We start from the raw sequence: 16,808 nt of genomic DNA, 5'->3' as shown, positions 1-16,808 counted from the left end.
TATAATAATAAATAATGATGATGATATCATTAAGCAAGAGGCTGAGCTGGGATTAGAGCCCCGATCTTCCAACTCCCAGGCCTCTGCTCTTTCCCTTAGCCATTTGGGTTGTCCAACTCTCACCCTGCCCCCTCACCCGTTCGTGACTAACATTATTATTATTATTATTATTATTATTAAATATTATCATTAAGCAAGAGGCGGAGCTGGGATTAGAGCCCCGACCTTCCAACTCCCAGGCCTCTGCTCTTTCCCTTAACCATTTGGGTTGTCCAACGCTCACCCTGCCCCCTCAACTGTTTGTGACTTATGTTGTTGTTATTATTATTATTATTATTATTATTATTAATATTATTATTAATAATATTATCATTAAACAAGAGGGGGAGCTGGGATTAGAGCCCCGATCTTCCAAGTCCCAGGCCTCTGCTCCTTCCTTTATCCATCTGGGTGGTCCAACTCGCCACCAGCCCCCGGCCCTCGCGCGCGCGCGCCCCGTGACCGGTCCGTGACTGACCATCGCATTTGTTTCCCAGAATCCCCCGGGCTTGCCCAGCATGGCGGTCACCTGGGCGGTTTGCCGGCTGCGGGGCGTCCGGCTGGCCGTCGACTGGCACAACTACGGCTACTCCATCCTGGCCTTGACGCTCGGACCCAGGCACCCCGTCGTATGGCTGGCCACCTGGTACGGCCCACTCCGTGAGCCCGGTGGGCCCCACCGGTCCCCGGGGCCACCGCCGCGTGGAGGGAGTCGGGGGAGAGTTGGGCTACGGAAGGACTTCAGGCGGGGCTCACCCTGACGCCGCGCGGCCGGAGGAGAGTTCATTCATTCAGTCGTATTTATTGAGCGCTTGCTGCGTGCAGAGCGCTGGACTAAGCGCTTGGGGAGTCCAAGTCGGCAACCTATATTCATTCATTCAGTCGTACTTATTGAGCGCTTGCTGCGTGCAGAGCGCTGGACTAAGCGCTTGGGGAGTCCGAGTTGGCAACCTATATTCATTCACTCAGTCGTATTTATTGAGCCCTTGCTATGTGCAGAGCACTGGACTAAGCGCTTGGGGAGTCCAAGTCGGCAATCTATATTCATTCATTCAGTCGTATTTATTGAGCCTTGCTGTGTGCAGAGGACTGGACTAAGCGCTTGGGAAGTCCAAGTCGGCAACCTATATTCATTCACTCAGTCGTATTTATTGAGCGCTTGCTGTGTGCAGAGCACTGGACTAAGCACTTGGGGAGTCCAAGTTGGCAACCTGTATTCATTCACTCAGTCGTATTTATTGAGCACTTGCTGTGTGCAGGGCACCGGACTGAGCGCTTGGGGAGTCCAAGTCGGCAACCTATATTCATTCATTCAGTCGTATTTATTGAGTGCTTGCTACGTGCAGAGCACTGGACTAAGTGCTTGGGGAGTCCAAGTCGGCAACCTATATTCATTCATTCAATCGTATTTATTGAGCCTTGCTGTGTGCAGAGCACTGGACTAAGCGCTTGGGGAGTCCAAGTTGGCAACGTATATTCATTCACTCAATTGTATTTATTGAGCGCTTACTGCGTGCAGAGCACTGGACAAAGCACTTGGGGAGTCCAAGCTTTTTTTTTATAATGGCATTTATTAAGCGCTTACTATGTGCAGAGCACTGTTTGCAACCTATATTCATTCATTCAGTTATATTTATTGAGCGCTTACTGCGTGCAGAGCACTGGACTAAGCACTTGGGGAGTCCCAAGTCAGCAACCTATATTCATTCATTCAGTCGTATTTATTGAGCGCTTGCTGCGTGCAGAGCGCTGGACTAAGCGCTTGGGGAGTCCAAGTTGGCAACCTATATTCATTCACTCAGTCGTATTTATTGAGCGCTTGCTGTGTGCAGAGCGCTGGACTAAGCGCTTGGGGAGTCCAAGTCGGCAACCTATATTCATTCATTCAATCGTATTTATTGAGCCTTGCTGTGTGCAGAGCACTGGACTAAGCGCTTGGGAAGTCCAAGTTGGCAACGTATATTCATTCACTCAATTGTATTTATTGAGCGCTTACTGCGTGCAGAGCACTGGACTAAGCACTTGGGGAGTCCAAGCTTTTTTTTTATAATGGCATTTATTAAGCGCTTACTATGTGCAGAGCACTGTTTGCAACCTATATTCATTCATTCAGTTATATTTATTGAGCGCTTACTGTGTGCAGAGCCCTGGACTAAGCACTTGGGGAGTCCAAGTCGGCAACCTATATTCATTCATTCAGTCGTATTTATTGAGCGCTTGCTGTGTGCAGAGCACTGGACTAAGCGCTTGGGGAGTCCAAGTCGGCAACCTATATTCATTCATTCAATCGTATTTATTGAGCGCTTGCTGTGTGCAGAGCACTGGACTAAGCGCTTGGGGAGTCCAAGTTGGCAACCTATATTCATTCAATCATATTGAGCGCTTGCTGTGTGCAGAGCACTGGACTAAGCGCTTGGGGAGTCCAAGTCGGCAACCTATATTCATTCATTCAATCGTATTTATTGAGCGCTTGCTGTGTGCAGAGCACTGGACTAAGCGCTTGGGGAGTCCAAGTTGGCAACCTATATTCATTCAATCATATTGAGCGCTTGCTGTGTGCAGAGCACTGGACTAAGTGCTTGGGGAGTCCAAGTTTTTTTTTATAATGGCATTTATTAAGGGCTTACTCTGTGCAAAGCACTGTTTGCAACCTATATTCATTCAGTCCTATTTATTGAGCACTTACTGCGTGCAGAGCACTGGACTAAGCGCTTGGGGAGTCCAAGTCAGCAACCTATATTCATTCATTCAATCATATTTATTGGGTGCTTACTGTGTGCAGAGCACTGGACTAAGTGCTTGGGGAGGCCAAGTTATTTTTTATAATGGCATTTATTAAGCGCTTACTATGTGCAAAGCACTGTTGGCAACCTATATTCATTCATTCAATCGTATGTATTGGGCGCTTACTGTGTGCAGAGCACTGGACTAAGCGCTTGGGGAGTCCAAGTCGGCACCTTATATTCATTCATTCAGTCGTATTTATTGGGCGCTTACTGCGTGCAGAGCACTGGACTAAGCGCTTGGGGAGTCCAAGCTTTTTTTTAATAATGGCATTTATTAAGCACTTACTATGTGCAAAGCGCTGTTTGCAACCCATATTCATTCATTCAATCATATTTATTGAGCGCTTACTGCGTGCAGAGCACTGGACTAAGCACTTGGGGAGTCCAAGTCGGCAACCTATAGTCATTCACTCAATTGTATTTATTGAGCGCTTGCTGTGGGCAGAGCACTGGACTAAGTGCTTGGGGAGTCGAAGTCGGCAACCTATATTCATTCATTCAATCGTATTTATTGAGCGCTTACTGCATGCAGAGCACTGGACTAAGCGCTTGGGGAGTCCAAGTTGGCAACCTATATTCATTCAGTCGTATTTATTGAGTGCTTACTGTGTGCAGAGCGCTGGACTAAGCGCTTGGGAAGTCCAAGTCGGCAACCTACATTCATTCAATCGTATTGAGTGTGTGCTGTGTGTAGAGCACTGGACTAAGCGCTTGGGGAGTCCAAGCTTTTTTTTTTATAATGGCATTTATTAAGTGCTAACTATGTGCAAAGCACTGTTGGCAGCCTATATTCATTCATTCAGTCGTACTTATTGAGCACTTTGTGCAGAGCACTGGACTAAGCGCTTGGGGAGTCCAAGTCAGCAACCTATATTCATTCATTCAATCGTATTTATTGGGCGCTTACTGTGTGCAGAGCACTGGACTAAGCGCTTGGAGAGGCCAAGTTTTTTTTTTATAATGGCATTTATTAAGCACTTACTATGTGCAAAGCACTGTTGGCAGCCTATATTCATTCATTCAGTCGTATTTATTGAGCACTTTGTGCAGAGCACTGGACTGAGCGCTTGGGGAGTCCAAGTCGGCAACCTATATTCATTCATTCAGTCGTATTTATTGAGCGCTTACTGTGTGCAGAGCACTGGACTAAGCGCTTGGGGAGTCCAAGTGTTTTTTTATAATGGCATTTATTAAGCGCTTACTATGTGCTGTTGGCAACCTATATTCATTCATTCATTCAATCGTATTTATTGGGCGCTTACTGCGTGCAGAGCACTGGACTAAGCGCTTGGGAAGTCCAAGTCGGCAACATACAGAGACGGTCCCTACCCAACGACGGGCTCACGGTCTAGACGGGGGAGACGGACAACAAAACCAAACAGGTGGACGGGTGTCAAGTCGTCAGAATAAATAGAAGTAAAGCCAGATGCACATCGTTAACAAAAGAAATAGAATAGTAAATATGTCCAAGTAAAATAAATAGAGTAATAAATCTGTATAAACATCTATAAAGGTGCTGTGGGGAGGGGAAGGAGGTAGGGCGCTTACTGTGTGCAGAGCACGTGGGAGAGGACGCTAGAACAGAGTCTGATGTTTTCTGTTGTGACTGTAAGCACCTCCTAAACTGAAGAATAATGATGGCATTTATTAAGCGCTTACTATGTGCCAAGCACTGTTCTAAGCGCCGGGGAGGTTACAAGGTGATCAGGTTGTCCCACGGGGGGCTCACAGTCTTCATCCCCATTTTACAGATAATAATAATAATGATAATAATGATGATGATGGTAATTGTTAAGCGCTTACTATGTGCCAAACACTGTTCTAAGCACCGTGGAGGTTACAAGGTGATCAGGTGGTCCCACCGGGGGGCTCGCAGTCTTCATCCCCATTTTACAGATAATAATAATGATGATGATGATGATGATGATGATGGTAATTGTTAAGCGCTTACTATGTGCCAAGCACTGTTCTAAGCTCTGGGGAGGTTACAAGGTGATCAGGTTGTCCCATGGGGGGCTCACAGTCTTCATCCCCATTTTACAGATAATAATAATAATGATAATAATAATGATGATGGTGATTGTTAAGCGCTTACTATGTGCCAAGCACTGTTCTAAGCGCTGGGGAGGTGACAAGGTGATCAGGTTGTCCCATGGGGGGCTCGCAGTCTTCATCCCCATTTTACAGATAATAATAATGATGATGATGATGGTATTTGTTAAGCGCTTACTCTGTGCCAAGCACTGTTCTAAGCGCTGGGGAGGTTACAGGGTGATCAGGTGGTCCCCCGTGGGGCTCACGGTCTTCCCCGTTTTACAGATGAGGCCGCCGAGGCTCAGAGAAGTGAAGTGACTCGCCCAAAGTCACACAGCAGACACGTGGGGGAGCCGGGATTGGAACCCGCGACCTCCGACTCCCAAGCCCGGGCTCTTTCCACTGAGCCACACATGGGAGAGTCCAGTAGAACAGGAGTCTGATGTTTCTCGTTGAGACTGTTCTAGACCCCTTCTAGACTGTGAGCCCACTGTTGGGTAGGGACTGTCTCTATATGTTGCCAACTTGTACTTCCCAAGCGCTTAGTACAGTGCTCTGCACACAGTAAGCGCTCAATAAATACGATTGATTGACTGTTTTGTTTTGTCTTGTCATCTGTCTCCCCCTTCTAGACTGTGAGCCCGTCGTTGGGTAGGGACCGTCTCTTCTCTGCTCAGAGAAGCAGCGTGGCTCAGTGGGAAGAGCAGGGGCTTTGGAGTCAGGGGTCATGGGTTCGAATCCCGGCTCTGCCAATTGTCAGCTGGGTGACTTTGGGCAAGTCACTTCACTTCTCTGGGCCTCAGTGACCTCATCTGCAAGATGGGGAATAAGACCGTGAGCCCCACGTGGGGAAACCTGATCACCTTGTAAATTCCCCGGCGCTTAGAACAGTGCTCTGCACACAGTAAGCGCTTAATAAATGCCATCATTATTATTATTATTCTCTGGACCTCAGTTCCCTCATCTGAAAATGGGGATGAAGACTGGGAGCCCCCCCGTGAGACAACCTGATCTCCTTGGGCTTAGAACGGTGCTTTGCACCTAGTAAGCGCTTAAAAAATGCCATCATTAGTATTATTATTATATATGCTGCCGACTTGTACTTCCCAAGCGCTTAGTACAGTGCTCTACACACAGTAAGTGCTGAATAAATTAATGAATTAATTTATTACTCTATTTTACTTGGACATATTTACTATTCTATTCATCTTATTTTGCTAATAGATTTTGTTTTGCTGTCTGTCTCCCCCTTCTAAACTGTGAGTCCGCTGTTGGGTAGGGACCGTCTCTAGATGTTGCCGACTTGTGCTTCCCTAGCGCTTAGTACAGTGCTCTGCACACGGTAAGCGCTCAATAAATGCAATTGAATGAATAGGGACTGCCTCTATATGTTGCCGACTTGTACTTCCCAAGCGCTTAGTACAGTGCTCTGCACACAGTAAGCGCTCAATAAATACGATTGAATGAATGAATGAATGACTATAAGCTCCTCCTAAGCTGGAGGTCTCTGTGGGCAGGGAACAGGCTTCCAACCCTGATATATTGTCCTCTCCCAAGCGCTTAGTACAGTGCTCTGCACACAGTAAGCGCTCAATAAGTACGATTGAATGAATGCCTGGAAGCTCCCCCTAAACTGAAGGTCTCTGTGGGCAGGGAACGGGTTTCCAACCCTGATATATTGTCCTCTCCCAAGCGCTTAGTACAGTGCTCTGCACACAGTAAGCTCTCAATAAGTACGATTGAATGAATGGCTGGAAGCTCCTCCTGAACTGAAGGTCTCCATGGGCAGGGAACGGGTTTTCCAACCCTGATATATCATCCTCTCCCAAGCGCTTAGTACAGTGCTCTGCACACAGTAAGCGCTCAGTAAGTACGATTGAATGAATGGCTGGAAGCTCCTCCTGAACTGAAGGTCTCTGTGGGCAGGGAACGGGTTTTCCAACTCCGATATATTGTCCTCTCCCAAGCGCTTAGTACAGTGCTCTGCACACAGTAAGCGCTCAATAAGTACGATTGAATGAATGGCTGGAAGCTCCCCCTAAACTGAAGGTCTCTGTGGGCAGGGAACGGGTTTCCAACCCTGATATATTGTCCTCTCTCAAGCGCTTAGTACAGTGCTCTGCACACAGTAAGCGCTCAATAAGTACGATTGAATGAATGGCTGGAAGCTCCTCCTGAACTGAAGGTCTCTGTGGGCAGGGAACGGGTTTTCCAACCCTGATATATTGTCCTCTCCCCAGCGCTTAGTACAGTGCTCTGCACACAGTAAGCGCTCAATAAGTACGATTGAATGAATGGCTGGAAGCTCCTCCTGAACTGAAGGTCTCTGTGGGCAGGGAACGGGTTTCCAACCCTGATATATTGTCCTCTCTCAAGCGCTTAGTACAGTGCTCTGCACACAGTAAGCGCTCAATAAGTACGATTGAATGAATGGCTGGAAGCTCCTCCCAAGCTGAAGGTCTCTGTGGGCAGGGAATGGGTTTTCCAACCCCGATATATTGTCCTCTCCCAAGCGCTTAGTACAGTGCTCTGCGCACAGTAAGCGCTCAATAAGTACGATTGAATGAATGAATGAATGACTGGAAGCTCCTCCTAAACTGAAGGTCTCTGTGGGCAGGGAACGGGTTTTCCAACCCTTCCTTCCTTCGTTCTTCCTTCAGTCGTATTTACTGAGCGCTTACTGTGTGCAGAGCACTGTACTGAGCGCTTGGGAAGTCCAAGTTGGCAACATATAGAGATGGTCCCTACCCAACAGTGGGCTCACAGTCTAGAAGGGGGAGACAGGCAACAAAGCAGATGCATACGTAACCCTCCCAAGCGCTTAGTACAGTGCTCGGCGCCCCGCGAGCGCTCAGTAAGTACCGCCGACGGACTAATGGACGGATCGGTGTCTCCCAGGTACGAAAAGCTGTGTGGGCGTCTGTCCGACCTGAACTTCTGCGTGACGGACGCGATGAGGGAGGACCTGGCGAAGAGCTGCGGCATCAGGTGCGGCCGGTGGCGAGGGAGGTCGGGGGGATCGGGTCGCCCGTCAGTCAGTCGTATTTATTGAGCGCCTACTGTGTGCAGAGCACTGTACTAAGCGCTCGGGAAGTCCAAGTCGGCAACATAGACGGTCCCTACCCGACAGCGGGCTCACGGCCGAGAAGCCGGGGAGGGGGTTGCCAGAAATACTCCAGTCTCCCCCACGTCCCGCTTCTGCCTCGGTGGTCATCGGACGACCGGATCGTATGGTTGTACATATTTATTACTCTATTTATTTATTTACTTATTTATTTATCTTTATTTATTTTACTTGTCCATTTCTATCCTATTTATTTTATTTTGTTGGTATGTCTGGTTCTGTTCTCCGTCTCCCCCTTTTAGACTGTGAGCCCACTGGTGGGTAGGGACCGTCTCTATGTGTTGCCAATTTGTACTTCCCAAGCGCTTAGTACAGTGCTCTGCACATAGTAAGCGCTCAATAAATACGATTGATTGATTGATTGATTGATCACCTCGTCCCCTCCCCAGCGCTCAGAACAGCGCTTGGCACGTAGTAAGCGCTCAACAAATGCCATCATTATTATCAGTATTAATGGGGGGCGGGGAACGGATTGGCTTGGCGGGAAGAGCCCGGGCTTGGGAGTCGGAGGTCACGGGTTCGGATCCCGGCTGCGCGACTTCGGGCGAGTCACTTCACTGTTCCGGGCCGCAGTTCCCTCGTCTGGAAAATGGGGATTATGATTGGGACCCTGCCCCCCGTGGGACAACCGGATCATCTTGTATCCTCCCCAGCGCTTAGAACAGTGCTTTGGCGCATAGTAAGCGCTTAATAAATGCCATCGCTATTATTGGTATTATCGGGCGGGGAGTGGATTGGCTCAGTGGGAAGAGCCCGGGCTTGGGAGTCGGCGGTCACGGGTTCGAATTCCGGCTCCGCCACTTATCGGCTGTGTGACTTTGGGCAAGTCACGTCACTTCTCTGGGCCTCGGTCCCCTCATCTGGAAAATGGGGATGAAGACCAGGAGCCCCCTGGGTGACCACTGGATCACCTTGTAACCCCCCTAGTGCTTAAAACAGTGCTTGGCAAGTAGTAAGCGCTTAATAAATAATAATAATAATATTGGCATTTATTAAGCGCTTACTATGTGCAGAGCACTGTTCTAAGTGCTGGGGAATTTACAAGGTGATCAGGTTGCCCCACGTGGGACTCACAGTCTTAATCCCCATTTTCCAGATGAGGTAACTGAGGCCCAGAGAAGTGAAGTGACTTGCCCAAAGTCACACAGCTGACATGTGGCAGAGCCGGGATTTGAACCCATGACCTCTGACTCCAAAGCCCGGGCTCTTTCCACTGAGCCACACTGCTTCTCTAAATGCCATCATATAAATAATAAATAAATAAATAAATAAATAAATAAATGCCATCATTATTATTATTATCTCCCGCCTGACTGTCAGTCAACCAGTGGTAGAGCCCGGGCTTTGGAGTCAGAGGTCACGGGTTCAAATCCCAGCTCTGCCGTGTCGGCTGTGTGACTTTGGGCAAGTCACTTGACTTCTCTGGGCCTCAGTTCCCTCATCTGGAAAATGGGGGTTAAGACCGTGAGCCCCACAGGGGACAACCTGATCACCTTGTAACCCCCCCCAGCGCTTAAAACAGTGCTTGGCATGTAGTAAGCGCTTAATAAATGCCATCATTATTATTATTATTATCTCCCGCCTCACTGTCAGTCAACCAGTGGTAGAGCCCGGGCTTTGGAGTCAGAGGTCACGGGTTCGAATCCCAGCTCCGCCAAGTGTCGGCTGTGTGACTTTGGGCAAGTCGCTTCACTTCTCTGGGCCTCAGTTCCCTCATCTGGAAAATGGGGATGAAGACTGGGAGCCCCCTGGGTGACCACTGGATCACCTTGTAACCTCCCCAGCGCTTAGAACAGTGCTTTGCACATAGTAAGCGCTTAATAAATGCCATCATTATTATTATTATCTCCCGCCTCACTCAGTCAACCAGTGGTAGAGCCCGGACTTTGGAGTCAGAGGTCACGGGTTCGAATCCCAGCTCTGCCAAGTGTCGGCTGTGTGACTTTGGGCAAGTCGCTTCACTTCTCTGGGCCTCAGTTCCCTCATCTGTAAAATGGGGGTTAAGACCGTGAGCCCCCCGGGGGACAACCTGATCACCTTGTAACCCCCCCAGTGCTTAAAACAGTGCTTGGCACGTAGTAAGCGCTTAATAAATGCCATCATTATTATTATTATTATCTCCCGCCTCACTGTCAGTCAACCAGTGGTAGAGCCCGGGCTTTGGAGTCAGAAGTCACGGGTTCAAATCCAAGCTCTGCCAAGTGTCAGCTGTGTGACTTTGGGCAAGTCGCTTCACTTCTCTGGGCCTCAGTTCCCTCATCTGGGAAATGGGGGTTAAGACCGTGAGCCCCACGGGGGACAACCTGATCACCTTGTAACCCCCCCAGCGCTTAAAACAGTGCTTGGCACGTAGTAAGTGCTTAATAAATGCCATCATTATTATTATTATCTCCTGCCTCACTGTCCGTGAACCAGTGGTAGAGCCCGGGCTTTGGAGTCAGAGGTCACGGGTTCGAATCCCAGCTCCGCCAAGTGTCGGCTGTGTGACTTTGGGCAAGTCACTTGACTTCTCTGGGCCTCAGTTCCCTCATCTGGGAAATGGGGGTTAAGACCGTGAGCCCCCCGGGGGACAACCTGATCACCTTGTAACCCCCCCAGCGCTTAAAACAGTGCTTAGCATCAATCAATCAATCAATCAATCGTATTTATTGAGCGCTTACTATGTGCAGAGCACTGTACTAAGCGCTTGGGAAGCACAAATTGGCATCACATAGAGACAGTCCCTACCCAACAGTGGGCTCACAGTCTAAAAGGGGGAGACAGAGAACAGAACCAAACATACCAACAAAATAAAATAAGTAGGATAGAATGTAGCATGTATGTAGTAAGTGCTTAATAAATGCCATCGTTATTATTATTATTATCTCCCGCCTCACTGTCAATCAACCCGTGGTATTTATTGAGCATTTACCGGGGGCAGAGAACCGTATTGGGCCCTTGATCCAGCGGAGTCCCCCAAGGAGCGGACAGTCCCCCAGGGGAGACCGACTGTGAGCCCACTGTTGGGTAGGGACCGTCTCTACATGTTGCCAACTTGGACTTCCCAAGCGCTCAGTACAGTGCTCGGCACACAGTAAGCGCTCAATAAATGCGATTGATTGATTGACATTGAAATAAATCGGGAGAAATGTCAACCGCAACTTGCGTCCGGAAAACGATCCGGGGGGGAGAGACAGGGAACGGGGAGACCCGCCCCGTAAGGCAGCCGGCAAGAGTCATTCATTCAGTCGTATTTATTGAGCGCTCCCTGTGTGCAGAGCACTGTGCTGAGCGCTTGGGAAGGGCAAGTCGGACTGGAAGCTGGAAATAGAATTTAAGGACGCCCACGCGGGGTGCGGAGTCAACGCAGCGGGGAGGGTGGACGGGGGCTTCGAGAAGACCGCTCGGAAGAGACGGGATTTCGGGAGGGCTTCGGAAGTGGGGACGGTGGTCTGCCCGAGGTCAATCCGGGGGGTACTTATTGAGCGTTCACTGAGCACAGAGCACCACGCTAAGCCCTTGGGGAGAATACGCTACGGTGGGGTCGGTGGACTCCTTGCCCACAAGGACTTTATAGACAGCGTGGCTCAGTGGAAAGAGCCCGGGCTCTGGAGTCCGAGGTCATGGGTTCAAATCCCGGCTCCGCCGATTGCCAGCTGTGTGACTTTGGGCAAGTCGCTTCACTTCTCTGGGCCTCAGTCCCCTCATCTGTAAAATGGGGATGAAGACTGTGAGCTCCCCGTGGGACAACCTGATCACCTTGTAACCTCCGCAGCGCTTAGAACGGTGCTTTGCACATAGTAAGCGCTTAATAAATGCCATCATCATCAATATTATTATTATTATCATCATCATCATCATCAATCGTATTTATTGAGCGCTTACTATGTGCAGAGCACTGTACTAAGCGCTTGGGAAGTACAAATTGGCAACATCTAGAGACAGTCTGTACCCACCAGTGGGCTCCCAGTCTAAAAGGGGGAGACAGAGAACAAAACCAAACATACTAACAAAATCAATCAATCAATCGTATTTATTGAGCGCTTACTATGTGCAGAGCACTGTACTAAGCGCTTGGGAAGGGCAAATTGGCAACATCTCGAGACAGTCCCTACCCAACAGTGGGCTCACAGTCTAAAAGGGGGAGACAGAGAACAAAACCAAACATACTAACAAAATAAAATACATAGAATAGATATGTACAAATAAATTAAATAAATAAATAAATAGAGTGAAAAAATATGTGCAAACATATATACAGGATATATACATATATACAGGGGATGTATATTATTATTATTAACAGTCTTTTAGACTGTGACTTTTAGACTGTGAGCCCACTGTTGGGTAGGGACTGTCTCTATGTGTTGCCAATTTGTACTTCCCAAGCGCTTAGTACAGTGCTCTGCACATAGTAAGCGCTCAATAAATACGATTGATTGATTGATTGATTATTATTATTAGAGGGGATGACGGGCATTGCCGTAAACCACAGATCCGTATGTAAGTGCTGTTGGGCGGGTAGAGAAGCAGCGTGGCTCAGTGGAAAGAGCCCGGGCTTTGGAGTCAGGGGTCGTGGGTTCAAATCCCGGCTCTGCCAATCGTTCGCCGTGTGACTTCGGGCGAGTCACTTCACTTCCCTGGGCCTCAGTTTCCGCATCTGGAAAATGGGGATGAAGACTGCGAGCGCCCCGTGGGACCACCTGATCACCTTGTAACCACCCTGGCGCTTAGAACAATGCTTTGCGCAGAGTGAGTGCTTAATAAATGCCATCATTATTATTATTATTATTAGAACCGTGCTTTGCATGTAGCAAGTGCTTAATAAATGCCATTATATATATATACATAAATATATATATACATATACATACATATGTACATACATATGTACATGTATACATATATATATATAAAATGGGGATTAAGACTGAGCCCCGCTGTGGAACAACCTGATCACCTTGTAACCTCCCCAGTGCTTAGAACAGTGCTTTGCACATAGTAAGCGCTTAATAAATGCCATTATTATTATTATTTTTTTTTTTTTAAAGGATTAAGGGTGAGAGGATGAGGTGGAGGTACAGTGAGTAGATTGGTGTGAGTAAATTGTGCGAGTTGGCTTCTAGTAAGGTGGGAGCGGGGAGGGCTGATTGCCTTTAAGCCGCCGGCGAGGAGTTTCCGTTTGATTCATTCATTCAGTCGTACTTATTGAGCGCTCACTGTGTGCAGGGCACTGGACTAAGCGCTTGGGAAGGACAAGTGGGCCGCGTATAGAGACGGTCCCTACCCGACAGCGGGCTCAGGTTCGTAAGGAGTGGAGAAATGTGAACTGAAATGTTTGTTCGAAAAACGAGGAGACCAGCCGGCAAGATTCATTCATTCAATCGTATTTATTGAACGCTTCCTGTGGGCAGAGCACTGGACTAAGCGCTTGGGAAGTGCAAGTCGGACTGGAAGCTGGGAGTTCAGCCGGCGCGGTCTTTAAGAGCCCGGGCTGGGGGGTTTGAGGAGGGAGTTAAAAGTCTAAATGGCTATAATAATAATAATACTAATAATGATGAGGGCATTTATTAAGCGCTTACTAGGTGCAAAGCACTGTTCTAAGCTCTGGGGAGGTTACAAGGTGATAATAATAATAATGATGGCATTTATTAAGCGCTTACTAGGTGCAAAGCACTGTTCTAAGCTCTGGGGAGGTTACAAGGTGATATAATAATAATAATGGCATTTATTAAGCGCTTACTAGGTGCAAAGCACCGTTCTAAGCTCTGGGGAGGTTACAAGGTGATAATAATAATAATAATAATAATGGCATTTATTAAGCGCTTACTAGGTGCAAAGCACTGTTCTAAGCTCTGGGGAGGTTACAAGGTGATAATAATAATGATGATGGCATTTATTAAGCGCTTACTATGTGCAAAGCACTGTTCTAAGCACTGGAGAGGTTACAAAGAGATCAGGTTGTCCCACGGGGGGCTCACAGTCTTCATCCCCAGTTTCCAGGTGAGGGAACTGAGGCCCAGGGAAGCGAAGTGACTTAATAATAATAATAATAATAATGGTGGCATTTATTAAGTGCTTACTATGTGCAAAGCACTGTTCTAAGCTCTGGGGAGGTTACAAGGTGATAATAATAATAATAATGATGGCATTTATTAAGCACTTACTATTTGCAAAGCCCTGTTCTAAGCACTGGGGAGGTGACAAGGAGATCAGGTTGTCCCCTGGGGGGCTCACAGTCTTCACCCCCATTTTACGGATGAGGGAACTGAGGCCCAGAGAAGCGAAGTGACTTAATAATAATAATACTAATAATAATGATGACATTTATTAAGCTCTTACTATGTGCAAAGCCCTGTTCTAAGCGCTGGGGAGGTGACAAGGAGATCAGGTTGTCCCCCGGGGGGCTCACAGTCTTCACCCCCATTTTACGGATGAGGGAACTGAGGCCCAGAGAAGCAAAGTGACTTAATAATAATAATAATAATAATGGCATTTATTAAGTGCTTACTATGTGCAAAGCACTGTTCTAAGCTCTGGGGAGGTTACAAGGTGATAATAATAATAATGATGGCATTTATTAAGCGCTTACTATGTGCAAAGCCCTGTTCTAAGCACTGGAGAGGTTACAAGGAGATCAGGTTGTCCCACGGGGGGCTCACAGTCTTCATCCCCATTTTCCAGATGAGGGAACTGAGGCCCAGAGAAGCGAAGTGACTTGATAATAATAATGACATTTATTAAGCGCTTACTATGTGCAAAGCCCTGTTCTAAGTGCTGGGGAGGTTACAAGGAGATCAGTTTGTCCCACGGGGGGCTCACAGTCTTCACCTCCATTTTACGGATGAGGGAACTGAGGCCCAGAGAAGCGAAGTGACTTAATAATAATAATAATAATGGTGGCATTTATTAAGTGCTTACTAGGTGCAAAACACTGATCTAAGCTCTGGGGAGGTTACAAAGTGATAATAATAATAATGATGGCATTTATTAAGCACTTACTATGTGCAAAGCCCTGTTCTAAGTGCTGGGGAGGTTGCAAGGAGATCAGGTTGTCCCACGGGGGGCTCACAGTCTTCACCCCCATTTTCCAGATGAGGGAACTGAGGCCCAGAGAAGCGAAGTGACTTGATAATAATAATGACATTTATTAAGGGCTTACTATGTGCAAAGCCCTGTTCTAAGCGCTGGGGAGGTAACAAGGAGATCAGGTTGTTCCATGGGGCGCTCACAGTCTTCACCCGCATTTTACGGGTGAAGGAACTGAGGCCCAGAGAAGTGAAGTGACTTAATAAATAATAATAATGATGGCATTTATTAAGCGCTTACTAGGTGCAAAGCACTGTTCTAAGCTCTGGGGAGGTTACAAGGTGATGATAATAATAATAATGATGGCATTTATTAAGCGCTTACTATGTGCAAAGCCCTGTTCTAAGTGCTGGGGAGGTTACAAGGAGATCAGTTTGTCCCACGGGGGGCTCACAGTCTTCACCTCCATTTTACGGATGAGGGAACTGAGGCCCAGAGAAGCGAAGTGACTTAATAATAATAATAATAATGGTGGCATTTATTAAGTGCTTACTAGGTGCAAAACACTGATCTAAGCTCTGGGGAGGTTACAAAGTGATAATAATAATAATGATGGCATTTATTAAGCGCTTACTATGTGCAAAGCCCTGTTCTAAGTGCTGGGGAGGTTACAAGGCGATCAGGTTGTCCCACGGGGGGCTCACAGTCTTCACCCCCATTTTCCAGATGAGGGAACTGAGGCCCAGAGAAGTGAAGTGACTTAATAATAATAATAATAATGATGGCATTTATTAAGCGCTTACTAGGTGCAAAGCACTGTCCTAAGCGCCGGGGAGGTTACAAGGAGATCAGGTTGTCGCACGGAGGGCTCGCGGTCTTAATCCCCATTTTCCAGATGAGGGAACCGAGGCCCAGAGGAGCGAAGCGACTTGCCCAAACTCCCACAGCCGACAGTCGGCGGAGCCGGGATTCGAACCCGCGACCCCCGACCCCAAAGCCCGGGCTCTTTCCACCGAGCCACGCTGACTTCTCACGGGGGTAGACACAGTTGGAAAAGTATCGCTGTCGGGCAGAGACCGCGGAATTAAACCGGGTGAGGATGAACTGGAGATGGACGGAGTCCCTTCCTCCGCATCAGCGCTCGAGCCGCGGGGCACCGCCGACGGAAATCCTCAGCGTGAGCCCGCTGGTGGGTGGGGACCGTCTCTAGATGTTGCCAACTTGGACTTCCCAAGCGCTTAGTACAGTGCTCTGCACACAGGAAGCGCTCAATAAGTACGATTGAATGAATGAATGTGGAGGAAGCGTCCCGTGGGGGTGTCCCAGGGCCGGGGGGTGGGAACGGAGGGAGGGATTCAGTCCAGGGGAAAGGATGGATTTGGGGCGCGGATGTCATTGTCAAGAGAAGGTAAGTCGGGTGCTTTGCACATAGTAAGCGCTCAATAAATGCTATCATTATCATTATTATTATCATTATATGGAGACTAAATGGACGAGAAAGGTGGAGGTGGTCAAAGGATTGGAGGGAACAGGACAAATAACAATAATGATGGCGGTTATTAAGCGCTTACTATGTGCCAAGCACTGTTCTAAGCGCTAGGGAGGTTCCAAGGTGATCAGGTGGTCCCACGGGGGGCTCCCGGTCTTCATCCCCATTGTAAAGATGAGGCCCAGAGAGTAATAATAATAATGTTGGTATTATTACCAACGTTAATAACATTAATAATAATGTTGGTATTTGTTAAGCGCTTACTACGTGCCAAGCACTGTTCTAAGCGCTGGGGAGGTTCCAAGGTGATCAGGTGGTCCCACGGGGG

General features: G+C 47.9%; 1 protein-coding gene across 1 annotated transcript in view; it reads left to right on the top strand.

Annotated features, from left to right (window-relative positions):
* ALG1 (ALG1 chitobiosyldiphosphodolichol beta-mannosyltransferase) overlaps window positions 1–16,808 on the top strand; it is a 50,920-nt gene that overhangs the window by 13,448 nt on the left and 20,664 nt on the right. The window contains exons 4-5 of the mRNA XM_038763196.1: window positions 537–685; window positions 7,758–7,847. Of these exons, the coding sequence (XP_038619124.1) occupies window positions 537–685; window positions 7,758–7,847 (239 nt within the window). The remainder of the gene's footprint in view (window positions 1–536; window positions 686–7,757; window positions 7,848–16,808) is intronic.

Source organism: Tachyglossus aculeatus, chromosome 21 (genome assembly GCF_015852505.1).
Source record: "Tachyglossus aculeatus isolate mTacAcu1 chromosome 21, mTacAcu1.pri, whole genome shotgun sequence".
In the NCBI taxonomy this organism is placed as follows: Eukaryota; Metazoa; Chordata; class Mammalia; order Monotremata; family Tachyglossidae; genus Tachyglossus; species Tachyglossus aculeatus.
Note: the sequence above shows the minus strand (reverse complement) of the source record. Positions and strands in the feature narration are given on the sequence as shown.